This window comes from Odocoileus virginianus, chromosome 27 (genome assembly GCF_023699985.2).
Source record: "Odocoileus virginianus isolate 20LAN1187 ecotype Illinois chromosome 27, Ovbor_1.2, whole genome shotgun sequence".
In the NCBI taxonomy this organism is placed as follows: Eukaryota; Metazoa; Chordata; class Mammalia; order Artiodactyla; family Cervidae; genus Odocoileus; species Odocoileus virginianus.
The window spans coordinates 43,362,871-43,388,242 of record NC_069700.1 but is presented as its reverse complement, the minus strand read 5'-3'; the positions used below and the strand labels follow the sequence as shown (position 1 = coordinate 43,388,242).

Here is a 25,372-nt window from a genome sequence, read left to right as displayed (position 1 = left end):
CCACACGACCCCCGCCACCTCCATGGGAAGCCTCCTCTCTCCGCGCCGGGAGCGCTCATCTCCGCGTCGACAGCCATTGGCCCGCGAGAGGGAGGAGGTGTGGCCGAGGCCCGCGGGTGCGCATGCGCCCGGGGGGGGCTCCGCCTCCCAGCGCAGCGCGGCTCACGAGCCACGTTCGGGCCCGGTTCGCTGGTTCCCCAGCACCTGCCGCCGCCCCCTTACGCTCCCAGGCGCGGGGCGCCCTGGGATAGCGGCGGGCTCACCGGGTGAGCTTTCAGCGGGCCGGCGATCGGGGAGTGGGAAGTGCTGGAGGGTTAGGACCCACGCGGTGGTTCGGACGGGAAGGCGGATCAGCGCGCGGGCTGGGGGCAGTGCAGATGGCCTTTGAGCAGGCGGACAAGTAGTGGTCCAGGTGGGACTTCTTGCTGGCCCTGATGTCCATCATCTGCCAGAATTCCTGAGTCCTTTCCCCTCCTCTGTGTCCACTTTCACCCCCCCCCCCTCCCCCCCACGTCGCAGCTGAATAGGTTGAGGGCCTGAGACTTACCGTGTCGCGGAAGAACCCTGATAATTACAATACCCTGTCTACTCTAGTCCTCACAGAGGGAGGGTTGTGAGGGTTGGGGTAGATACTTTATCGACCAGTGCTGGAGGGAGTCGGGAGGGGCGGGGGGGAAAAGGGTGTGACTTGGGGAGGTGTGACCCTCCCTCACCACCATACCCTCCCAACGTGCTGTAGCTGGAACAGACTGGCCCCTTGCCTAGCACTCCCGATGCCTCATTTGCCTCTGACCTCTTTTCGACCACCGCTTTGGGGCTTGAGGCCCTCACGGGGCCTCCGCAGGTCCCGTCCCCTTTCCACCCAGTCAGAGCCCGATGGATCAGCCATCTCCCGGAGGAACCGTGAAGCCAAACAGAAGCGCCTGCGAGAGAAGCAGGCATCGCTGGAGGCTGGCATAGCCCCCAAGACCAAGGTTAGGAGCCCCGACAGCTGGTCCTTGGTTCTCTGAGACGTCTTGGGAGACAGCTGGAGGAGAGACTGGCTGGATTTCAGATGCCTGGGGTATCCTGAAATTTCAGCCCACCTTCTGGTTCCTCCTCTCTGCAGTCACCTGCAGAATCCAGTAAGGCCTGGACCCCTAAGGAGAGAGTGTTGTATGAAATCCCCACAGAACATGGAGAAAAGAAAGGTAACTAGGAAACTTGAAGGCCTTTTCCCTCACATTTTGGTTGCCCATTTGGTCTGCTGAAATGCAATCTGGGAACAGAAGTCAAGAGTTAGTGGGGCTCTCCTCTGCCTCCGTAGATGTCTCCCGGCCCCTGCCTCCTGCATACAGCCCCCAGTACGTTGAGGCTGCCTGGTATCCTTGGTGGGTGCGAGAGGGCTTCTTCAAACCAGAATATCAGGTTAGTACCTGGCAGGGAGGAGTGCTAAACGGTCCCCAGGACAGGATGGCCCGTAAGATTGGTGGGCACGAGTCTGGAGCTCACAGCCAACCACATTGCAGAGCCTGCAGGGAAAGCTTGTCTTCTCCCCCTGGTGTCTCAAAGGTTTTTCTCTTCCCTGTTACTTGCGGGACTTTTTCCTATAGTTCTTTCTGCTTTGGAGACACCAGAGGGTGTTATTCCCCAGGGAACATCCAGTCCTCTCTTGCCCTTTGACTTTTCTTTCCTTCTAGGCCAGGCTGCCGCAGGCCACAGGGGAGACCTTTTCCATGTGTATCCCACCCCCTAATGTCACAGGCTCCCTGCACATTGGGCATGCGCTGACCGTGGCCATACAGGATGCTCTCGTGCGCTGGTGAGAGGGGAATGGGGCTGCTTGAGTTCTTGGAGGAGAAAGAGAAATTGGGAAGGGATGAGGCTAAATGAACATGTAAGGCCATGGATTCCCATGAGGGTTTTTCTTTCGCAGGCACCGGATGCGTGGGGATCGGGTGCTGTGGGTCCCTGGCTCAGATCATGCAGGGATTGCGACCCAAGTATGTCTTCTGCCACTCGTCCCTTTTCTTGAGTGAGAGATTTCTTCCCCCAAAGTGACCTGGTTCTCTGCCCCCTCATCTTACTGTAGGCTGTGGTGGAGAAACAGCTGTGGAAGGAGCGAGGAGTGAGGAGACATGAGCTGAGCAGGGAAGACTTCCTTAGGGAGGTGTGGAAGTGGAAGGAGGAGTGAGTATGGAGGGCAAGGCCAGGAGGGGCTGAGACAGCAGGTTTGGATCCTGGCTTCCCAGCTCCTCTCTCCTAATATGTAGCTAGGGCTTTTCCCATTCAGCTCTAACTTCCCGTGGGAGTGTAAGCTCTGAAGTCCTTTATCATTTGGTGGGGTCTCCAAGCTTGGTGTGTGTGCATGTGTTGTGTATTGTATATGTTAAAATGCATATATTTATGTGTAAGTGTATATACACACACACACACATATGGGCTCCCCAGGTGGCTCAGTGGTAAAGAATCTGCCTGCCAATGCAGGAGCCACAGGAGACACGGGTTCAGTCCCTGGTTAGGGACTATCCCCTGGAGTAGGAAATGGCAACCGACTCCAGTATTCTTGCCTGGAAATTTGCTTGGGCAGAGGAGCCCTGTAGGTTGCAGTCCACGGGGTGTCAAAGAGTTGGACATGACTGAGTAACTGAGCATGCATGTGCTCTCCCATATATTTATATGCATGTATGGAGAAGGAAATGGCTGCCCACTCCAGTATTCTTGCCTGGAGAATCCCAGTGATGGCGGAGCCTGGTGGGCTGCCGTCTATGGGGTTTCACAGAGTTGGACACGACTGAAGTGACTTAGCAGCATATATATATGTTTTTTCTTCCATTTATCCCATTTTCCTTTGCTTAGATTTCATCATCTCTCCTCACCTGTTCCCACTTTGCATCCTCTTGAAATTACCTTTTTTCTTCCAGGTCTGTTATCACATGCTGTCTTCTCTGTAATGCTTCTTTGTGTTTCCCACAAATCGGCTGCCCCTTCCCCTTTTACTAGAAATGTTATGTTTCTTTCAATATCATGGAAAGCCCCATACTGGGTCTATGTGTCTCCTTTAGCTTCTCGAGGCTAGATCAGTTGAACTCACTCCAGCATCCAGCACTGCTGGGGCTTCACTGGGCCTGGGACATAGTTGATGTTTGGGACATGTTTGCTGACCCAAACCTCTCTGGGCATAGGAAAGGTGGCGAGATCTGTGAGCAGCTCAGAGCGCTGGGGGCCTCCCTGGACTGGGACCGAGAGTGCTTTACCATGGATACCGTGAGTGTTCCATGCTGTGGTCCCTGTAGGTGTCAGGGAGGTGTTCAGAGTTCTGTGTGGGGAGGCGGGTTGCTGTGTATGTTAGGGTGGCCAGGGGGATGCCAGGGTCCCTGGTGGGGGGGTGGGCTGAGAGGAGGCTGTTAGATGTGGACACTCAGGTCATTCTAGGGCTCCTCAGTGGCCGTGACAGAAGCTTTCGTGCGGCTCTACAAGGCTGGGTTGTTGTACCGGAGCCGGCAGCTGGTCAACTGGTCATGTGCCTTGCGCTCCGCCATCTCGGATATTGAGGTGAGGCAGAGAAGGAGAGGCGGGTTTGCGAGAGCTCTGAGCCTAGGGGAGAGGAGTCAGACTGCCTGGATTCACATCTGAATCTGGCCACCTCCCAGCAATGTGGCTCCTGACAGGCTGTTAGCCTCTGTCAGCCTCAGTTTCCTCAGTCTGTAAAATTCAGGGGTGATGGAAATGCCTGCATCACGGGGGTGTTGTGAGAACTCCTAGGAGGTTGGCATAATACCTGTGTGTGGTTTAAGTACTCAGTGAATATTTTCTTGTTTATTTTTTGCTGTGCTGGGTCTTCATTGCTGTGTGGGGGCTTTCTCTAGTTGTGTTGAGTGGGGACTACTCTCTAGTTGCGGTGCACAGGCTTCTTTTGTTGCAGAGCACAGATTCTAGAGTGAGGGCTTCGTAGTTGTGGTGCATGGGCTTAGTTGCCCTGCAATGTGTGGAATCTTCCCACACCAGGGATCAAACACATGTCCCCTGCACTGGCAGGCGGGTTCTTAACCCTTAACCCTGGGAAGTCCAGTGAATATGTTCTTTAACTGTGACTGCACAAGGATTAGGTGAGGGGAAGGAAGTGGCTCCCAGGTCCTCTGAGTGGCTTTTTGATGGATGGCAGGGAGGTCGGGGCTGTGGATGAGTGGAGGTGGGAAACCAGTTATGAGCCTTGCAGAGAGGCTGCTCTCTGATCCTGCCTTTTCCACGCCCCCAGGTGGAGAGTCGGCCCCTCCCTGGCCGCACGGAGCTTCAGTTGCCTGGCTGCCCCACCCCCGTGTCTTTCGGCCTCCTCTTTTCCGTGGCCTTCCCCGTGGATGGAGAGCCTGGTGAGGGTAGTCCTTGGAGGGGTCACCCACTTAACCTCTGCTTCCCCTGTTTTCTTGAGCCCACTTTGGGCTGATGGAGGCAACCCACCAGCCTGTCTTCCATGTGACTTGGTTGGAGGGGCATAGGGAACCTTGGAAGTATTGCGTCCTGGTGATACTCACCCTGGGTATCCTGGGCCATGTAAGAAAAGTGCACGCAGTCACTGCCCTGAGGGAGCTTAGTGTAATTCCACAACAGGCTGCTACCCCCAAGAGAGACAAAGGATCAGTTCTGAAGTGTGGTTTGAACAGTAGGTATTCCCAAGAGTTTGGAGAAGGGAAGATGGATGAGCTGGAATAGTCAGAGGTTTCTTAGAGGAGGGACTGGTGCTGCCTCCAAGAAGGTACAGCATTTATGATCAGGGCACCAAGCAAAGATTCTAGTTGTATTTATTAACATTCTACTCTTGTCTCCCAAGCAGACTGTTGAGGAATTCTGTAGCACCAGACATCCCCTTAGGCCTCTGGTCATTAGCTTAGCAGAAACCCCAGGGTCCTATAGACATTGGTCCCAGTTTTCTCTAGTTACTCTTGGGGGCCTTCTCTATCTTGACCATCCTTGCCTCCCACCTTTTCCAGTTCTCCTGACTTTAGCTGTGTCAAGAGTACAAGGTGAGGGCGAGGACCACCTTAAAGTGCTTGAATTTTGTCTTCAGACGCAGAGGTTGTGGTGGGAACCACAAGGCCAGAGACGCTGCCTGGAGACGTGGCTGTGGCGGTCCATCCTGATGACTCCCGCTACACGGTAATAAGTGCTCCCTGCGGCCTGGCCTTCCACCCCTATACTTTCTCTTCCCTTCCTCTTAGGACAGCTCCTCCTCTCTGCTCCCTCTTCCTTTTCTTGAAATTTCCCTCATCTCAGCTCTCCAGTGGCTCTGAGTCAGCTCCCTTCTCTTCCTGATGTTCCACTTCAGCTCAGGGGCTGGCAGACTGTGGCCCGTGGGCCAGATCTCCTGTTCCTGTGTGAGCCACCCTCGTTCCCTATGTATCATCTGCAGCTCCATTATGTGCTATCTAACTCTGCCATGGCGGTGGAGTGGAGTTGTAGAGACTGAATTTACCTCCTGGCCTGCAAAGGTTAAAATTCTTACACTCTGGCCCCTTAAGAAAATGTTTACTGCGCCCTGCTCTAGGTCTTTGCCTTCTGGTTTTTACCCTAATATTCCCAGGGTTCACATGCCCAGCCCAGACCCTTCCACCTGACACTTGTGTCTGTCCTTGATCCCTGTCCCTTCCCTTCAGCATCTACATGGGCGACAACTCTGTCATCCCTTGACGGGGCAGCTTCTCCCCCTTATCACAGACTGCACTGTTCAGCCACACCTGGGCACAGGTAAGTGGGGGCAGGGGAGAGACAGGAAGTCAGGGCTTCTGGGGGTGAGTGGAGGGGAGAGAACCAGGAAGAGGCAGAAAGTAGGGGAAGGGTAGTCTCAGTGGATCGTGGGGGATGAGAGGGAGGGATGGGGTCCAGGGTCCAGTGCTAATGGCAGTCCTGCTCCCCTAGGGGCAGTGAAGGTGACTCCAGCGCACAGCCCTGCCGATGCTGAGCTGGGGGCCCGACACGGCTTGAGCCCCCGGAGTGTCATTGCAGAGGATGGGACCATGACCGCCCTTTGTGAGGACTGGCTGCAGGTGATACCCAGTGATACCCCGTCCTTTGGGGGCACCCTCTGCCCCATCTCCCCTCCCCCACCCTCTTATTTTTCTAGCAGCCTTTAAGCTTTACTTTTGCTACTTTTCCGCAGGGTCTTCACCGATTTGTGGCCCGGGAAAAGATTCTGTCCGCACTGAGGGAGCGGGGCCTGTTCCGGGGCCTCCAGAACCACCCCATGGTGCTGCCCATTTGCAGGTAAGCCCGTTTTCACTCCTTAACTTTGACCGCCCCCAGAGGGGATGGCCGAAGCTTAAGAGTGACTGCAGGATGGGCTGTGCACCCCTCATGCTGGAATATGAGCTCTGTGTCTGTGCCATTGGCTGCCGTATCCTGGGCACTGAGGGCCTGCCACAGAGTTGGGTCCTGTGTCCCTTTCAGCCGTTCCGGGGATGTGGTAGAATACCTACTGAAGAGCCAGTGGTTTGTCCGCTGCCGGGAAATGGGGGAGCGAGCCGCCAAGGTGACGTTGCAGTGTGGGGAGGCTGGGGCCTGCCTGGGTGGGAATGAAGAAACAGGGAGGCTGGGGCCCCTCTCTACCTGTGCTCGTTGAGGGGAGAGCTGTGGGGGTGGAGGCAGGGTGCCCAGAAAGGGCTGGCTTGCATCTTCACTCAAGTCCAGTCTCTTCTCAGGAGGCTTGGGATGTTCTTTCTGGGTTTCAGAACCACCTCAGAGACCACTGGTCCCATTCATGGGGATTGGGGGTGCAGGTAGGGAACCACACTCTAAAGGTCCTTCCTCCTCCAGGCCGTGGAGTCTGGGGCCCTGGAGCTCAGTCCCTCCTTCCACCAGAAGAACTGGCAGCACTGGTTTTCCCACATTGGGTAAGCAGGGGAGCTCTCAGAGGAGGGGGATGGGGGCCCACTGGTCACACTAAGAAATCACTCTTAGGAAAAAGGAAGAAAAAAATCACTCGCATCCTCTCGGCAGGGACTGGTGTGTCTCCCGGCAGCTGTGGTGGGGCCATCGGATTCCAGCCTACCTGGTTGCAGAGGAGCACGCAAAGGTCGGTAGGAGAAAGCGGAAGGGAGGGCTGGATTTGGCCAGAAGAGCCTCAGAGCCGGAGTCAGAGGGCTTCCAGCGCGGGTCCCAGCTCCCTGCCCCTGCTGTGCTTCTGATCTCTGAACCTCTGTTGTGTGAGCTGAGCTTCTGAGCTGGCATTTCTTCATCTCACCACCAGAGGGCGCCAGCCTTTCTCAACCAGCGGAGACCATGAATACCCCGCTGTCCCACACATGTCCCCTACTCCTTACTTCCGCAGGGTGATACAGAGGACTGCTGGGTGGTCGGGCGGACAGAAGCCGAGGCCAGAGAAGTAGCTGCAGAATTAACAGGGAGACCAGGGGTGGAGCTGACCTTGGAGAGGGGTGGGTACTCCACCAGAGGTGGGCAGGGGAGGGAGCAGGTACTGAGGTGGAAAAGGTGGGGTCGGGGAAGCTGGGAATGGGGCAGAGCCCTGGTCTCTGTGAGTGAGGGTCGGGCTGGAGAGGTCGGCAGCAGTGGGCTGAGGTCTTGACACTGAGGTTCCAATTGTTCCCATTCTGTTTCCCAGACCCTGATGTCCTAGACACGTGGTTCTCCTCGGCTCTTTTCCCCTTTTCTGCCCTGGGCTGGCCCCGAAAGGTGAGGTGTGTTGAGAGGAAGAGAGTGAAGGTGGGAATGAGGAAATGACCCCCAGGGCCCCTCAGAGGGTCTTTGAAGAGCTGGAGGCCCCAGACTTGAGCCTCTCACCGTTTATCTCTTTCCTCCTAGACTCCAGACCTGGCTCATTTCTACCCCCTCTCACTTTTGGAAACGGGCAGTGACCTCCTGCTGTTCTGGGTGGGCCGCATGGTCATGTTGGGGACCCAGCTCACAGGGCAGCTCCCCTTCAGCAAGGTAACGACCTTTTGGTGCCCTGTCCTTCTCTGAGAGTCCCTAGTCTCCTCCAAGCCTTGTCTTCCATTCTAACCCCTCGTATGGGGTTTTCTGGGTTCCCAATTCCTTGATCCTGATTCATTTTCCAACCTAACCCCTAATCCCTGAAGGACAGCCAGGGGCCCTCCAGAGGAAAGTTCTGCGGGCCCCACTTCTGACCCCATCCGTGCCCCCAGGTCCTGCTTCACTCTATGGTCCGGGACAGGCAGGGCCGGAAGATGAGCAAGTCCCTGGGGAATGTGCTGGACCCACGGGACATCATCAGTGGGGTGGAGCTGCAGGTCAGGATGGGGTTTTCCAGATAAAGGAAGGGGAGCTGAAGGGAGGGGCTGGTGGAGGGCTGGAGCTGGGAGGGCCAGTGGGAGGGGCCCTGGTAGGGGAAGGGGCTTCCACTGAGGCCGGTGAGTTCCTCACCCACCCCAGGTACTGCAGGAAAAGCTGAGGGATGGAAACCTGGACCCCGCAGAGCTGGTGATTGCAGCCGCGGCGCAGGTGAGTCTGACTTGTTCCAGCCTGTGACTCCTGGCCACCAGTTCCCTCTGCAACCGCCTTCTGGCCCTGCAGCCTCATAGGCAGCTGCCACCCCTCTTCTCTCTCTTGTTGCAGAGAAAGGACTTCCCTCATGGGATCCCTGAGTGTGGGACAGATGCTCTGAGATTCACCCTGTGCTCCCACGGGGCCCTGGGTAAGCCTGGGCAAGGGCAGCGGGCAGCAGCCTGTGTGTGGTGGGGTGGGGCCAAGGGCTCCCCTGTAGCCGCCTCCAGGGCATGGTGCACACTCCTTTCCTCCACTCCCTCCCAGGAGGCGACCTGCACCTGTCCGTCTCTGAGGTCCTGAGCTTCCGACACTTCTGCAATAAGATCTGGAATGCCCTGCGCTTTATCCTGAATGCTCTTGGGGAGGAATTCATACCCCAACCTGCAGAGGAGGTAAGAGATAAAGAGGAGATGCTTGGGAGCTGGGTAGGCCGACATCTGAGTCTTGGAGGAGGCGTCTGGAAGGAAAGGAGGCAGAGGGGTGGGAATTGAGCCGTCCCACCCTGAAGCCCCTTCTGCTGCAGCTGTCCCCTGCCTCCCTCATGGACGCCTGGATCCTCAGCTGCTTGGCCCGCACGGCCCAGGACTGTGAGCGGGGCTTCCTCACCCGCGAGCTCTCGCTCATCACCCATGCCCTGCACCACTTCTGGCTGCACAACCTCTGCGATGTCTACTTGGTGAGTGAGATGGGGGCAGTCCCCCTGCAGCCCTGCTTCCTGTCCCCTGGCAGAGAGCTCTGAACTGGGTTTTTAATTCCTCCCTCAGGATAGGAAGAGAGGTGAGATTGAGAAATCCCAGTTCCCCTCTTCCCTGGGATTGGCCTGGGCACTGTTCCCTGCCTGTCAGCTGAGGAGCGGGGAGGAGGAGGGGACACTTCTAGAAGACTGAGTCTGACAACACAGGGTTGGGAGGCTTGTTGTTCACTTGCTAAGTTGTATTATCCTTCTCTTTGCGATCCCATGAACTGCAGCATGTCAGGCTACCCTGTCCTTCACTATCTCCCAGAGTGTGCTCAAGTTCATGTCCATTGAGTTGGTGATGCTATCTAACCGTCTCATCCTTTGCCGCCCCCTTCGACTGACTTTCACTTCACTTCTCCTTTTGTCTTCAATCTTTCCCAGCATCAGGGTCTTTTCTAGTGAGTCAGCTCTTCTCATTGTAGATGGAGATTGTTTTCAGTTCCTGTAATTGCTGCGTTTGGACCCTAGGCAGGCTGGGAGCAGACAGGGAGCAAGAGCACTGGTCTTTAGACCCAGGGGTTCTCTCAAAAGGAGGGCTTGTTTACTATGGAGTGTCAGGTCCCACCCCTAGAGCGGCTCAGTCAGGCAGGTTGGGGGGTAGGTGGCAAAAGTGTTCATTTCTTGTCCCAGGTGATCCTGACACTGTTGGCTGAGGACCCCTTCCTAGATGTGTTTCTCAACTTAAAAAAAAATTTCTGTCTCTGTGGTTAAAAAAAACACAAAACTCAATGCTTTTCATTCTAACTACAAACATCCCTGACAGTTTTATTCCTCACCCACCCCTGAATCTCTGCCCTGTATTTCCCCTTGTCACATGCTCCCTACTGTGTCTGGGGACAGCTCATGGTCTCAGAGATGCTGGGTGCTCCTGTTTACCCACAGCATCCCCACTGGCAGGGCGGCGAGTGTGGAGAGGAGGGAGGTGGCCGTGGCTGCCCCCTGACCATTGGCTTCCTCCCTAGGAGGCTGTGAAGCCTGTGCTATCACATTCTCCCTGCCCCCCGGAGCCGCCTCAGGTCCTGTTCTTCTGCGCTGACATCGGTCTCCGCCTCCTCGCCCCATTGATGCCCTTCCTGGCTGAAGAACTCTGGCAGAGGCTGCCCCCCAGGCCTGGTGGTCCCCCTGCCCCCAGCATCTGTGTTGCCCCCTACCCGAGTGCCCGCAGCTTGGTGAGTCACGCCCATGGAGTCTTGGGGTGGGATTACTGGTAAAGACTCTGGGGCAGGTCTTCTAGAAGGGCTTGCTACTGTGGGGTCATTGACAGTGCTGGTCTGTACTTTGCCGTGGAGTCTTGAGAAAGATGGATTGTTCCTGCAGGGCTGGGATAACTCTAGGGTGTCAGGGGCAGTGTTAGCAAGTGGTTAAGAGCAGGATGCTGTCACCAGACTGACACTAGCTGTGTGACCATGTGTCGATTTCCTCCATCTTTAAACTGAGGACAGTAATACTACGTGTCATGGTTATGATGAGGATTAGATCTTAGTAATAGGATATCCCAAAGATCTTAGTGTAGTTTTAAGCTTTCAAATGCTATAAACTCACCCAAAAATCATTTTCAAGTTTAACCAAGTTTCTTTTTTGCTTACTTGGTTTTGTGAGCTTTGAATGATACCTTTTAAATTACAATGTATTTTTGGTTGTTTGTCATCTTCAGTCTAAACATTGTCCATGGATCATCTAAGACCTTAGATGATGCCCTAGTTTTCGCCATGTTCCGTTCCTTGAGGTGGTGAATTGTGTGTGTTCTGGAGAGAGCAGGTCATTGCTCTAAGCAGATGGGGGTGGGCGGGTGGATGGAGGTCAGAGCGGGAGAGTTGAGACCGAGTCTCGGGGGGCCCACTTACCCACCCTGGTTGCACACCTCCAGGAGCACTGGCACCAGCCTGAGCTGGAGTGGCGCTTCTCCCGGGTTCAGGAGTCCGTGCAGGCGCTCAGGGCTCTGCGAGCCACCTACCAGCTCACCAAGGCCCGGCCCCGAGGTGAGGTGGGCCCCAGGCTCCTGAGTCCCTGCAGACAGGAGGGTCTGATGGGGAAGAGGGGGAGCTTGGAGGGCAGGGCCCCAAGTTAGGAGGTGTGGGAGGAGGACCTGGGCCCTCCACCTGACAACTCCTGTTCCTCCCCAGTGCTGCTACAGAGCTCAGAGCTGGGCGAGCAGGGCCTCTTTGAGGCCTTCCTGGAGCCACTGGGCACCCTGGGCCACTGTGGGGCAGTGGGCCTTCTACCCCCTGGTGTAGCAGCCCCCTCGGGCTGGGTCCAGGCCCCCCTCAGTGACACCAGTCAGGTGTATATGGAGCTGCAGGTGAGCAGAGGAGACTGGAGGGGGCAGGGAGGGGCTGAAAGGATGTCAGGAGGTGGCAAGGGGTGGGTTCTCTAAAAGTGAGGAGGGGTCTTGGAATGGTGGTGGGTGAGTGGGAGGGGGTGTTGGGTGGACGGCAGAGGGCTGAGCCTTCTTCCTCTGTTCTTGCACAGGGCCTGGTGGACCCCCAGACCCACCTACCTCGGCTGGCTGCCCGAAGACACAAGTTGCAGAAGCAGCTTGATGGCCTCCTAGCCCGGCCCCCGTCAGAGGGAGAGGCGGAGACTCAGAGGCAGCAGAGGGTGAGGCTGGGGGAGGCCACTCAGGGCGCCGGACTCCCTGAGGGAATGAGGGCTAGGGGCACGCAGGGCGGGGTGACTCCCCCACCTCCATTTTTACCCACTTCTCTCCTTGCTCAGCTTTCTTCCCTCAAGTTGGAATTGTCAAAACTGGACAATGCGGCCTCTTACCTCCGGCAGCTGATGGATGCGTCTCCAAGCCCTGGGGGCTCACCATCCCCGTGACTTTCCTCCCTCCCAGACCCGCCTTTGAGGTCTCTGAGGACAGACCGGACAGCATCGGGGTGTTATGTGGTCCAGCCCCTTCGTTGTGTCAGTGAGGAAACACACTGCCTTGTCAGATGACTGGGTGACCTTGAGATGCTCACATTTTTGCCCTCGCTTCCCTACTCTGAAGTCCCACCTGGAAGTTTGGGAAGGAGGACACTCAGATAAACTTAAAATCCCAAACATGTCTGCTGTGGTCCTTTTATCCTTTCCCTTAGCCATGACTTTCCTGCCTCTTGGTTGTTCCTGACACTCTGGTCTGGGAAAAGGGGGGCAGCCTCCTAGTGCTCTGGGCCATGGTGGGAGTGTGGGTGCTGGGCAGGGCCTCCCTCATTGGACGGGCGAGATGCTCTCAAGTAGGACCTGAGCACAGTGACCCGGGTTCCACTTACTTCCTGCACTTACTGACAGTGGTCCAACTTCTGTAGGCTCTTTCTCCTCTGCTTTTCACCAAAAGGGAGCTTCCCTGCTTCTTGGCCTTATTTCCAGAGATGCTGAGGGGATGGGGGACTTCCCACAGGCCTGGGGAGCTGCAGGCTGTGCTGGGGATTGAGTTCCTCCCACTTCTGTGTATCTTGAGACCACAGTGCTAGGGACACACCGCCCAGCCTCAGACAGGGGTACACAGAAACACACAGACGCCCTCCTAGCCACCTTACACACCTTGTCCCATTGGTGGAATTCAGGGGCCTGCCACCCAAGTGACATTCTGTCCAGCAGCTCTGAGAACCTACTGTGTGTGCTGGGCCTGGCTGGATCTTCTGTGGTGCCATTTATTCCTCCTGAGAACCTCATGAGGCGGGTGTTTGCTCCATTTTAGAGTTGAAGAGACTTGCTCAGGGAATAAAAGGAATTAGTCCACAGTATCAGCTGGAATTACTGGAGTTCAGCCCAGTAAGTTAGGTGCCAGTTATCTGCCTGCGGTAACCAAGCTTCAGAGATAGTAGTGGCTAATCTATAAAAATATTGAATCACTATGTTGTACATCTGAAACTAATATTATGAATCAGCTATACTTCAATTAAAAAATAAAAAATAAGAGTGATTTTTAAAAAGCAACAAAGATAATGGCTTAGATGAGATAGGTGTTTCTTTTGCTGGGCAGAAGCAGTGCAGGACTCTGCAATGGAGGAGTCCGTATCCCTTTTGATCTTACTTTCCTGCCATCTTAATACACTCTTCCCAACTCTGGGTCTAAGGAATGCTCCCACCAGTATACCACATCCCACCAGAGGGGAAGGAAAAGGAGGGAGTGAGCACCTTCCTTTTTCTTGAGCACCTATTACAGGCTGGGCTCTATTCTGAACCCTTGGATTTATCAATGAGAGAAACAAAAATCTTTGCTCTTTTGTACTTTGATTTAGGCTTCCCTTGTGGCTCAGATGGTAAAGAATCTGCCTGCAATGCAGGAGACCCAGGTTCGATCCCTGAGCCAGGAAGATTCCCTGGAAAAGGGGATAGCAACCCACTCCAGTATTCTTGCCTAGAGAATTCCATGCACAGAGGAGTCCATGGGTCACAAAGAGTCCTGACACAACTGAGTGACTACACTTACCCTTTTTTTTTTACTTTGATTCTAGCAGAGACAGTCAGAAAAATACACGTAAAATAAATAAAAATTAAGCAACAAAAACAGTGCACTGTCTGCTCCTCCATCCTTTTGGAGATCCAGACATTCAATCCCTCAACTTGTTTGGGGTCTATTCACCTGACCCACCTGCCCACTGGTGCAGCCTAGAGGTCAGTCATGAAATACTGGGGTCCTACAGAGCCCCCAGCTACCTCTCCTCTTCCAGGGGTAATAGTCCCAGGACAGTTGTCAAGGAAACGAAAGAAATTTCATTTTGTCATGCCTTCTTATCTTCAGGGATACTCCATTTGGAATGTTACCTTTCCCTTGCTCCAAAGGAGCCAGTCTCTAGTTTCATGTGGTGGTGGTGCTGTGCGGGGTTGGAGCAGGTTGGTAGGACAGGAACTGTGGAGAGCAGGAAGCAATCACACCAATAGCCCTTCATGGTCAAGCCTGGGCTGCATGCTTGCATTTAGAGTCAGCCAGTAAGAAGTCAAGAGCATCTTGAGTGTGGAGTAAGATGAGTACCTGCCTTAAAAACAGCAGGAGGTGGGACTTCCCTGGTGGTCCATTGGTTGGGACTCTGTGTTTCCACTGCAAGGGGCCCAGGTTCCACCCCTGATCTGGGAACTGGGCTCCTGCAGCCAAAAAAAAAAAAAAAAAGGAAAAGCAGGGGAAGGCAGAGCCCTAGGAGACTAAGACTTTTATACCGGGGCCAGGTTTCCACCCTAATAAAATTTCCTACCATCCAGACCCACTTATCTGACAGGTACCATGGCAAGTGTCCTCAGTAGCCTATCCATGGAATCCTCAAGACAATTCAAGGAAGCAGGTACTACCATTATCCTCATTTTGCTGGTAAAGCAATGGAGACTGGGACTTCGCTGGTCCAGTCTTAACAGACTTTGAGCTTCTTTTTTTTAATGGCTTTTAAAATCTTTTTTTAATTGAAGGATAATTACTTTACAGAATTTTGTTGTTTTCTGTCAAACCTCAACATGAATAAAAATAAGGAACACTTCACGAATTTGCATGTCATCCTTGCACAGGGGCCATGATAATCTCTGTATCGTTCCAATGTTAGTATATGTGCTGCCAAAGCAAGCACCAGACTTGGAGCTTCTGATCTGGGGGCCTGGGTTTGATCCCTGACCAGGGAACTAGATCCCACATGCCTCACCTAATACCCAGAGCAGAAAAAAAAAAAGAAGTTCTAGGAGAATAAGAAACTCATCTAGGACATAAGCGTGGGCCTGTGGTATTACATGTTCCCATAGGTTCCATGCTGTCTCCCCTCCTATTCTGCCAGGCTGGCCATCCTCTCACAAGCTGAACCCCTCATCTCTCACATCAACGTTCCCCCACCCCACCTGCTACCCTGACTGGGCGTGTTCTGCCCACATCCCTGCCTGAGGTTCCTGAGCCCCCAGCCCCAAAGCATAAGCAAAGGGAGAGGAAATTAAAATCTTGCTTAAGCCAAGGCATTTGCTTGGTGTCAGACATCTCCATTGCTAATGGAACTCAAATAAGTGACTTACCATCTTTTAAGCCTCGATTTCCTCATCGGTAAAATGGGATAATGAGATCTATTATGCTATATGGGAACCTGCTGCAGGTGTTGACATGGGAAAGCCTCTTGCCTGGAACAAAGCAGGAATTCAGTAAAGGTTCCTTTCCTTTATTCCCAGGTGCTCTGAGGAACTCAACCTGAAGTGCACGTGCACGCGCGTGCGTGCGTGCGTGTGCGTGTGTGTGTGTGTGTGTGTCCCCAAGTAGGCCTTTGGCATGATGTTAAGAGAGAGTGCATCCACTGGGGAAACCCTCTGCTTAACAAGGGAGAGTCAGACACTTGAGTATCCAGTTCCCTTTTCCTGCCAGCCCCTCCGCCCATGAACCCACAAAGTCAGGTCATTGAATTCAGCATATTTACTGCCACTTAACAGGGTGAGGTCCTGCTGGAAGACAGGGTCAGGGCATGGCGCCTGCTCCCCGGGGACCGGAGGCCCCAGCCAAGAAGGGCACAGGCTTCGGCTGCTCTCAGACTCTGCAGGTGACGTGCTGTGAGGACCCTGCTTGATGCAGGGTGACGTTGGTCCCCACGGGGAGGTGGAGGAGGAGGCAGAACTGAGGGAGACAGAGGGCCAGAGGGTGAGGTGTAAGATGGCTCTCACTCATACCTGGGGGCGGCCAGCCGCCCAAACCAAACCGACTCAGAAACGCACTCCAAGTTCACACAGCCCCCTCTGTTTCCCTCCCAAAGGGCTACCTTCTGGAGAAAGTCCAGGAAGCTGGAATTGTAGGAGGAATTTGCCAGAAGGGAGTTCTTCAACTTCAGTTGCAAAGTCATTCCCGGCCCTAGGGATCCAGATGCACAGCTGAGAACCCAGCTGCCAGGAACAGGCTCCCTCAGGGGTGCAGGCGCACCTCCTACCCCACCCCAACCCGAGGTCTTTCACCCCTTCCAGACGATGCCCTCCCAGACCCTCTTGCTGCAGTTCAGCCCTGAGCCCTGAGGACCTCAGGACTAGGGTGCCTCCATCTCTCTCTCACCCCCTCTTGGCCTCTTCTTGTCTTGGGGACCAGGTGTGTTGTGCTCCAGACTCACCTGCCCCCTGTGAGCTGCCGACAAGGGTCAGGAGGAGGACGAGGGGCAGCCCAGTCCCCATCGCGGCTCTATCCCCTCGCTTCTCAGATGGTGGAAGAGATGTCTGAAGGCCCGCTGGCCTCTCCTCACCGGGCCTGCCTTCCTGCTCCCTACTCAGTCCCAGCAATGGTGCCCGTGGGGTGATGGGAGGGGGGCTGGGCAACTGGATTTTCCAGTTCTCTCAATAAGGCTCTGAGGACCCAGGAGAGGGCCATTCACTGGGCTGTTGGGGAAAGGGAGGGCGGTCCCCTTTCCTCAATCCCATGTCCCACTTCTCCCCCACGTCTCAAAGCTTGAGAGGGAGTGTGTGCCCCAGGGAGGGAAGTTGGGGAGGCGTCCCTTTGTGCTGGTGTCTGGGCCTCACCCACGCCTGGGCTTCTCATTGCTCTTTAGGGATTAATTATTAACTGTGATTAATTTCTATCGGCCATGCCACCCAAGGGCTCAGGAATGTGGACCCGAAAGGGAGGGGCAGATTACACGGAGTTCTCCCCAAACCCAAGTGTCCTGCTCCCTCAGCCGCAGTGACTTTCTGGGTGAGGGGGAACTTTCACCTTTGAATATTTTTGTTTTAGTCTAACATATCCTAGCTACTTGGGCGGAGACGCAGTTTCATCAAATATCCCCACCACGTCCTGCCTTGTGTGCTCACGCAAAAGAAATCCCTTCATCCTCCCAGCCAAAGCCCTTTCCCAAGTCACTCAGAATGGCAAACACAAAGACAGGATGTAGAGGGAATTTGTGACCTGTCTAGTTTACCTTCTTTCTTTCTTCTTTATTTATTTTATTTGACTGCACTGGGTCTTAGTTGTGGCATATGGGATCTAGTTCCCTGACTAGGGATCAAACTCCAGGCCCCCTGCGTTGGGAGTGTGGTCTTAGCCTCTGAACCACGAGGGAAGTCCCTACCCTCTCTCTTTAAAAAAATAGGAAACTAAGGCTCAGAGAGGGTAAATGACTTATTAAGGTCACACAGTAAGTCAGTAGCAGAGAGATTAGACACAGACCAGGCTGTCATTAGCCAGACACAGGGATAAGCTCAACAGACTGACAAACTAGTCGTGTAAACCTTCTAGAATACACATGGGCACATGCCCTTTTATCATCTTAGTTGCCTCCCTATATGTCTTCTCTCCCTTCCCCCCAAAACCAGTGGGCCCCTGAGCAGAGGGATGGAGACAGGGTACAGGGTAGAGTCAGGGAGAAAAGCCAAAAGCAGGACCAGCAAGATGGAGAGATGAAGGGGGACACTGTCTATACCATGAATGTAAATAACGGGCAACCCAGGGGCTCTCAGACGTGTACTGGACAGCAGGGAGCCCAGACTGGGAGGAATTCATGGACAAAAGGACCATCAGACATAGGAGGCAGGAGCAGCAGGGAAGAACGGGGAACACAGGTGCTTCAGGGTATCTGAGTCCTTTTCTAAGGGGAGAGTGGGAGTGTGCCTCTGCCTTTTCCAGCGGGCGCTCCTCTTTCCATGTCATCATAGCTGAGGCTGCTGTGTGCTGGGCACCTTAGAAACATTATTTCCTTTAATCCTTATTATGGCCCTCTGAAGTAGATACTGCCTTACCCCAGTTTTAGGGGCGAAGACTTTGATAGGTCACATGACTCACCCGAGAGTGCACAGCTTGGAAGTGGTGGATTCCAGCGCAGTGGATTCAGAGCTGGGTTCTGAACTTGCTCATCCCACTGCCCCTGAACAGATGATTGTCTTGCCTGGTGCCCCTCTCCTCTCCTCACTCCTTCTCCACCAAAGGAATGGAAAGTTCTATGGGCTGCAGTCACTGTGAAGGAGGGATGGTTCAGATGTTCACCCTCCTGCCCTGCCCTGGACTCTTCTAAGAGTCGGGTGAGGTCAGCATCAGTCATTCTCCACCCGCTGCATCCCCTAGGGACCCATATACCTCACCCTCCACCCACGGTCATATTTCTAGGAGCATGAGGACCTTGGGATAGGAGACCTGGGTCTCTCCCCTTCAGAGAAGGTCTGGACTGGGGACTGACTCTGACCTGGGGGTTAGATCCTGAACCCGGAAAGAGCCTGAGGACCTGGAAGGAGAATCCTCAGGCTCTTATTCACTCTCCCCCTCGCCCAGTGCTTCCTGGGATCAAGCTGGGACAGGTTAATCCCCTGGGGACAGTTGGGTGGCCTCTCCCTGGGAATGAAGATCCTGGTGTTGATGGAGGCCCTGGCACACCTGGCTCTCCTGAGCCTTCTAATAGGGCCTTAAAGCCTTTAAAGAGCCAGGGAGACAGTCCTGGAAGCGCATCTCAGCGGGCATCATGGCTGCCGCACTGGTGCTGCTCCTGGGCCTTCAGGCCTTCACTGGCTACGGTGAGCACGGGGGGTGTAGAGGGCAAGATGTGGACTCAGGATCCAGGGAGAGGGCCAGCTCTTCTAACTCCATCTTCTCATCTTTCTTCTGCCAACAGCTCTGCTGATCCCATCGGGGACAGCTAACTCTGGAGGTCTCCCCACCGTCTCTGCTGGTCTCCCCACCATCGCTGCAGGTCTCCCCACTGTCTCTGCAAGTCTCCCTACTGTCTCTGGGGATGTCTCTGCTGGTCTCCCCACTGTCTCTGCTGGTCTCCCCACTGTCTCTGCAGGTCTCCCTACTGTCTCTGCAAGTCTCCCTACTGACTCTGGGGATGTCTCTGCTGGTCTCCCTACCGTCTCTGCTGGTCTCCCTACTGTCTCTGCTGGTCTCCCTACCGTCTCTGCTGGTCTCCCCACTGTCTCTGCAGGTCTCCCCACTGTCTCTGCAAGTCTCCCTACTGTCTCTGGGGATGTCTCTGCTGGTCTCCCCACTGTCTCTGCAGGTCTCCCTACTGTCTCTGCAAATCTCCCTACTGTCTCTGGGGATGTCTCTGCTGGTCTCCCTACCGTCTCTGCTGGTCTCCCTACTGTCTCTGCTGGTCTCCCCACTGTCTCTGCAGGTCTCCCCACTGTCTCTGCAAGTCTCCCTACTGTCTCTGGGGATGTCTCTGCTGGTCTCCCCACTGTCTCTGCAGGTCTCCCTACTGTCTCTGCAAATCTCCCTACTGTCTCTGGGGATGTCTCTGCTGGTCTCCCCACTGTCTCTGCTGGTCTCCCCACTGTCTCTGCAGGTCTCCCTACTGTCTCTGCAAATCTCCCTACTGTCTCTGGGGATGTCTCTGCTGGTCTCCCTACCGTCTCTGCTGGTCTCCCTACTGTCTCTGCTGGTCTCCCCACTGTCTCTGCAGGTCTCCCTACTGTCTCTGCAAGTCTCCCTACTGTCTCTGGGGATGTCTCTGCTGGTCTCCCCACTGTCTCTGCAGGTCTCCCTACTGTCTCTGCAAATCTCCCTACTGTCTCTGGGGATGTCTCTGCTGGTCTCCCCACTGTCTCTGCTGGTCTCCCCACTGTCTCTGCAGGTCTCCCCACTGTCTCTGCAAGTCTCCCTACTGTCTCTGGGGATGTCTCTGCTGGTCTCCCCACTGTCTCTGCAGGTCTCCCTACTGTCTCTGCAAATCTCCCTACTGTCTCTGGGGATGTCTCTGCTGGTCTCCCCACTGTCTCTGCTGGTCTCCCCACTGTCTCTGCAGGTCTCCCTACTGTCTCTGCAAGTCTCCCTACTGTCTCTGGGGATGTCTCTGCTGGTCTCCCTACTGTCTCTGCAAGTCTCCCTACTGTCTCTGCTGGTCTCCCCACTGTCTCTGCAGGTCTCCCCACTGTCTCTGGGGATGTCTCTGCAGGTCTCCCTACTGTCTCTGCTGGTCTCCCCACTGTCTCTGCAGGTCTCCCCACTGTCTCTGCAGGTCTCCCCACTGTCTCTGCTGGCCTCTCTACTGTCTCTGGGGATATCTCTGCTGGTCTTTCCACTGTCTCTGTGAGTTTCTCTACAGTTTCTTCAACACCTGGGGCTTTGCCCAGTAATCCTCAGACTTTAACTCCAACCATTTCTGGGAGCCCATCAGGAGCAGCATCAGCGTTGCCAGGTGACACTTCTGTTGCTCAGGCCATCTCTGAAGAGCTCTTTGGCTTTGCCTGCAGCTCTGGGTGGGGGCTTCCTGTGCTCAGCCAAGAATAAATCGTTAGCTCCCAGAGCCTCACTGAAGCAGTCCTGGCTTTGGTAGCTATACAAAGGACCCCCTTCTGCTTTTCAACTTATCAACTTTTTCTCTTGTAGTTAGTGTTTTTTATATCCTGCCTAAGACTTTTTTTTTTTGTCTACTTCAAGGTCATGAAAATATTCTCCGATGCATTCTTCCAGAAACTTTAATTTCAAATTTAGAATCTTTGAATCTAAGAATCTTAGCTTTCAAATTTAAGCCTATGACATATCTCAGATTAATTTCTGTGTATGGAGTGAGGTAGGGGTCAAGATCCCTTTTTTCCTCTTACAAATAACCAGTTGCCCTGGAACCATTCATTTCAAAGACTCTTCCTCTCTCCCCACCATTGAAATGTGTGAGTCCCTTTATTGAAAGTAAAGTGACCAAGTCTATTTCTGGGCTCTCTTCTGTCTATTCTTACTCCAGGGCCACAGTTCTTAATGTCTGCAGCTTTGCAGCCAGTCTTAAGGTCTGGTAGTATAAGCCATCCACTTCTGTTTTTAAGACTGTCTTAGCTTTTCTCAGTCCTTTTATTTTTATTTACCAAACACTTGCCAGGATTTCAACTGAGAGGGCAGTGGATGGAATTTCTGCTTCTGTTCTTGCTCAGATCTCCACCTGTTTTCCCCTCTGCGCTTCTAGGATCTGTCTCCCCAACAACAGCCCTGGGAACTGCCTTACCCGTGCCTGGGGCTTCCACACCAGGTGTGGCTGTCTCAAGCGGTTCCGCAGCCACTACAGCTGAAGCAGCCACCGCCTCCTCTGGGCTCAGCATCCCGACCAGTAAGGCGCTCTTGTTTGCACTGGGTCACTGACCGGCAGGCATCCCAGCTCCTGGAGAGGAGTGTGAAAGTGTGAAAGTGTTCATCATTCAGTCGTTTCCAACTCTTTGCAACCCCATGGACTGTAGCCCACCAGGCTCCTCTGTCCATGGAATTCTCTAGGCAAGAATACTGGAGTGGGTTGCCATTGTAGGGACAGGCTTAAGGCCTGCTTTCTTCTGTGTTTTGAGTACACCTAAGAACATCTCCAGTTCTTCAAAGGGTTCCAGTGCCCCTCAAGCCTCTGGTCAGACCAGAAGCTGGATGGCTGTTACCGGATCTCTTCCTCAAAAGGTTTTCAACTTTATTCCTCGTGGCCCAACTTGCCTTTGCCGGGCAACAAGTATCCCCTCCCGAGATTCTGTCCTCCTCCTCCGTCTCCCCCCTCCCTCCCGTTCAATCCAAGTCTCCCCACCAGGCAGTCTGAGGGCAGGAAATGAGCGAAGGGAAAACAAGAGGACTGGTTCTGGTTCCCCTTAAAGATCAGAGTCAGGGTGGGGTGGTGAGGAAGGAGAAAGGGGCAGCCTCTGAATAAGCTGAGAGACTTTCCGAGAGACTGTCAGAGTGCAGAGGCATTGCAGACGAGAGAGGTATAACAACAGCCTGGAATATGGAGGAAGGTTCAGAAAGATGGAGAGGCATGGATGTCAGTGAGGACTTTAGAGACTGACAGACACATCCACAGGTGTTAGGAAAGAAGTGAGTAAGGTTTGGTGTGATGCCCTTTGAAACCCCCTCCACTGAAATTCTGTTCCCAAGATGACAAGACAGAACTCCACCGAGCAACGTGGTCTCAGAGTCACGTAGACATCAGAGTCACAGAAGGAAAGATGCAAAGTTACAGAGGGCAGTGGGGAGTCGGGGGATTGAGGTCCCACCTGCCTAGATCACTGTCCCTCTCTGGTCCTCAGGCCTGAAGCCACAGGAGAAGGGCTCTGTCCCCGACTGGGCCATCGTGTTGATCACTCTGTCTTTGGTGGCAGCAATTGTCAGCCTACTGTATGGTATCAAAAAGGTGAGTGAAGCTGTGGTCCAAATGTGTGAGTCCCTGAGGCCAGTGGGGCTGGGCCCTGGTGCCCCAGAAGGACAGGGGCTTCAGGGGAAAATGAAGCTTACCACACTTAGGGAGGGATAAGGGGAAAAAGGACCACAGTCTGGGTGGTTGAGAGGCAACTTTGATTGGGAAGGGATGGTGTGTTGGGGCCACTGAAGGAGAGGCAGGGGAACGCTGCAGGCTGACCAGCCCAAGGAGGCACTACATTCAGCTCTAGGCAGTGAAGAGTCAACTTTATGGAATTACATTATAACTTGGGTTTTGAATCCTGGCTCTGTCATTACAGCTGTGTGACCTTGTGCAATTTACTCAGCCTCTCTGTGTTCCGTATTACTCAATAAGTAATAATGGACACAAATAGCACTTTTTCTGTGCCAGGTATTGTACATATTTTAGCTCACAGCAGCCCTGTGATATAAGCAATATAAGTGTCTCTTATTCTACTGATGAGGTAATTGAATCCTGGATAAAATGAGAATGATATTGATAGAATTCCATCTCAAAGGGCTGTTGGGGGGTAAAATGAGCTTACACATGTAAACTGCTTAGGTGCTTGGCACATAGTAAGTGCTCAGCAAATTAGTCTGGTTCATTATCATTACTGTTTTTGCAGAAAGAGGAGCTCTGAGAGCCTGAGTTGTTGAGGGAGGCGGCAGTCCATGGGGAGAGCTGAGGGCTGGGAAGTTTAGTTAACCCTTCCTATCCATCCTTCCTCTCACAGGCCTGCGAGTTCCGGAAGGAGATGAATATGGGGTGTGGTTGTGGCTCTGTGACCCCTTATGGCTGCCATCACGAGGCCACTAGCCAGCGCTACTCCGGCAAGTGAAGGGGCGCGGCCGGGATCGCCTATGCCCCTCTCCCGATGGCCTTCCTCCTTCCTTCCCTGAGCAGACTCACTCAAGTTACTCAAGACTCTGATGCAGTTTTCTCATCTGTTGAAGAAACGACCAGAGCACCATGGTCTCCAGGGGTCTTCCAGCCTACATGGAATCCCGATCTGGGTGGTTGGACCCTCCTCTCCTCACCCTTTCTTCCTGTTCCCATCCTCTTCCCCAGCTATCAGAGAACTTAGCTGAGGACACTTTGCTTGGGACCCCTGGGGAACAGCATGGGGGTCCCCCTTTCTATAAGGAGCCCCCTTGGGCTGGCTTCTGACCCTCTTGAGACCTTCAATTCTCTTACCTCAGTACAGGTGAGGAACCCTGTTCTGTGACGCCCCCTGCCTAGACCACTCCAGGTGGGTGGTGGACATGACTCTTGCTAAATAAAACAGTAGCGCTCCCCTGGTCTCCCAGCCATTGTGTATTTGCCCAAGTGCATGGGCTTCGCCGTTGGACAGGTACTGGCCAGGTCTGGTCTCTGCCTCTTACCAGACGTGTGACCTTGGGCATTTAAATCACTTCCCTGAATCGAGTTTGTTCATTCTCAAGCTGTAAAATGAGGCTGACATTGCTAACCTCATAGGTTACAACAAGGTAAGGTGCTCAGCATGTTTCTCTGTACCCAGAACAGCTCAGACATCAGTAGCTGGTAGGGTTGTTTTGTGACCCTCTCAACCCAGGTGGTGCAGTGGTATAGAATCTCCTGCCAACGTAGGAGATGCAAGTGACACAGGTTTGATCCCTGGGTCAGGAAGATCCCCTGGAGGAGGAAATGACAACCTACTCCAGTATTCTTGCCTGGAGAATCCCATAGACAGAGGAACCTGGTGGGTTGCAGTCCATGGGGTTGCAAAGGAGTCGGACATGACAGCCCTCATGTACACACACCTATTATAGCTCAGACACAACAACTTCTTCTGACATCAAGAGCCTGCACATACCTCTAGGTTCCTCCACCTCTGGTGTGTGCGTCCTCTGGGGGACGTTGTGGCTAAAAGAGAATGGGGAATGTTTATTTACACAGCGAAGGCAGAGAGTCTCAACCTGAACAATACTGATGTGAGCTGGAGAGTTCTTAGCCGTGGGGCTGTCTTGTGCCTTGCAGGATGGCCAGCAGCCCCTCTGGCCTCTACCCACTGGATGCCAAGAGCAACCTCCTCCAAGGTGGGACAAGGTTGTCTCTAGACATTGCCACATGTCCCCAGGGGGCAAAGTTGCCCCTCCTTGTTGAGAACCACTTTCCTGGAAACCTGGGTACCTGAAGGAACGCATGGAGGTGGGGCCAGATTAGTGGAAAGGCGGATTTTCAGTCCCTCTCGGATCCAGATGGAGAGGCAGAGGAGGTCTACCTCTGCCTCAGTCTCCCCACCCTGCAGGACGCATTGCCTGGGAGGCAGGCTGCCCAGTTCCGAGCAGTCAGGCTTTGGTCTGACTCCATGGAGCCTAATTACTCTCCCACTAATTGTGTTAATGAGCAGGTGGCCTCTCCTCTTTCCTTCCATTCCAGCCCTGCCTAGGTCCTAGGGACCAATCATACCAATACTGAGATGGATTCACAAGTTCGGCCCTCTAGTCCTCCCATGAGCCCCGCGGCCCCAGGGCCCTGGTGCCCTGCCCTCCAGGTCCGGCCCTCTCCGCCCCCTCTGCCTGCTCCACTCGCCCCCAGAGGTAGGAGCTAGCCCTGGCTTCCACTCCATTCAGCCGAGTCAACACAATTGATCGCGTCCCATGTGCCAGGCCCTGGCCCTGGTGCTGGGGCTGCAGCAGCGATCATGGCAAAGACCTCGCCAGCAGGCTGTTGACTCCCCAGTAGAGACCCACCTTGAAGAAATTAAGTGAGCAATAGGGGCGGTGACCCAAGAAGACCCCCAGACCCACAGCTTCCTCTCTCCTTAGAATCCCAGGGAGCCCGTCCTCCCCCTATGCCAGCCCCAGGCACTGTCTCCTGGGAGCGCAGTGTATGAATTTTGACAACCTCTGAGCTAACGTTTGCTTCAGGCAGGGAATCAGGACATAGGGGAAAGGGAGACTCCAGGGAGCTCCTAAACATGAGCGGTCTGTATTTCTGTTTAGGGGTGAAAGAGGGCTTGCAGGCAGAGACAGCAGCGGCCTGCCATTGGCTGTGCTGAGGTGGGAGAGGAGGGGGCTGGGGAGTGTCTGCTGAGCATCTGTCTGCTGAGCATCTCTGCCAAAGACCCTGGCTTCAGTGCCTCTGGGTGGCCTGG

The 25,372-nt window shown here is 54.2% G+C and overlaps 2 protein-coding genes and 1 non-coding gene across 6 annotated transcripts; 1 reads left to right on the top strand and 2 right to left on the bottom strand.

The window, feature by feature from the left end:
• Window positions 1–136: 136 nt before the first annotated feature.
• On the top strand, window positions 137–12,277 carry VARS2 (valyl-tRNA synthetase 2, mitochondrial). Of its 4 annotated transcripts, none has more exons than XM_020908917.2 (30): window positions 137–266; window positions 740–974; window positions 1,109–1,190; window positions 1,307–1,407; window positions 1,680–1,801; window positions 1,916–1,982; window positions 2,072–2,169; window positions 3,165–3,246; window positions 3,415–3,534; window positions 4,238–4,349; window positions 5,045–5,133; window positions 5,631–5,721; window positions 5,893–6,020; window positions 6,134–6,237; window positions 6,421–6,502; window positions 6,787–6,863; window positions 6,970–7,045; window positions 7,301–7,406; window positions 7,592–7,662; window positions 7,792–7,917; window positions 8,133–8,237; window positions 8,380–8,448; window positions 8,563–8,641; window positions 8,758–8,885; window positions 9,017–9,169; window positions 10,195–10,401; window positions 11,100–11,211; window positions 11,356–11,531; window positions 11,702–11,830; window positions 11,948–12,277. In XM_020908917.2, the coding sequence occupies exons 2-30, from the start codon at window positions 774–776 to the stop codon at window positions 12,050–12,052; spliced, it is 3,198 nt and encodes a 1,065-aa protein (XP_020764576.2). In that variant the 5' UTR covers window positions 137–266; window positions 740–773; the 3' UTR covers window positions 12,053–12,277. The 4 variants fall into 4 exon arrangements, 3 of the variants coding, with proteins under 3 accessions (XP_020764576.2, XP_020764577.2, XP_020764578.2); XM_020908918.2 differs by lacking the exon at window positions 137–266 and adding an exon at window positions 273–412; XR_011483986.1 differs by lacking the exons at window positions 137–266; window positions 11,356–11,531 and having other exon boundaries at window positions 273–974; window positions 11,948–12,036.
• Window positions 12,278–14,668: 2,391 nt separating this feature from the next.
• On the bottom strand, window positions 14,669–14,772 carry LOC139031653 (U6 spliceosomal RNA). Its single transcript, XR_011484157.1, has one exon. It is a non-coding gene; the product is annotated as a U6 spliceosomal RNA (small nuclear RNA).
• A 554-nt stretch (window positions 14,773–15,326) lies between these two features.
• Window positions 15,327–16,453, bottom strand: SFTA2 (surfactant associated 2). Its single transcript, XM_020908924.2, has 3 exons — window positions 16,270–16,453; window positions 15,931–16,019; window positions 15,327–15,788 (listed from the first exon to the last, which is right to left on the bottom strand). Exons 1-3 carry the CDS (start codon window positions 16,328–16,330, stop codon window positions 15,702–15,704), a joined length of 237 nt encoding a protein of 78 aa, XP_020764583.2. The 5' UTR covers window positions 16,331–16,453; the 3' UTR covers window positions 15,327–15,701.
• Window positions 16,454–25,372: the final 8,919 nt, after the last annotated feature.

Excerpts from the sequence above, each read along its gene's own strand:
- VARS2 (XM_020908917.2), top strand. The coding sequence starts at position 774 with ATGCCTCATTTGCCTCTGACCTCTTTTCGACCACCGCTTTGGGGCTTG. Across the intron at positions 3,247-3,414 it reads AGTGCTTTACCATGGATACC|GGCTCCTCAGTGGCCGTGAC; the intron begins GTGAGTGTTCCA and ends AGGTCATTCTAG. Across the intron at positions 5,722-5,892 it reads TCAGCCACACCTGGGCACAG|GGGCAGTGAAGGTGACTCCA; the intron begins GTAAGTGGGGGC and ends CTGCTCCCCTAG.
- SFTA2 (XM_020908924.2), bottom strand. The coding sequence starts at position 16,330 with ATGGGGACTGGGCTGCCCCTCGTCCTCCTCCTGACCCTTGTCGGCAGC. Across the intron at positions 16,020-16,269 it reads CGGCAGCTCACAGGGGGCAG|GGCCGGGAATGACTTTGCAA; the intron begins GTGAGTCTGGAG and ends CTGGATCCCTAG. Across the intron at positions 15,789-15,930 it reads TCCTGGACTTTCTCCAGAAG|TTCTGCCTCCTCCTCCACCT; the intron begins GTAGCCCTTTGG and ends TGTCTCCCTCAG.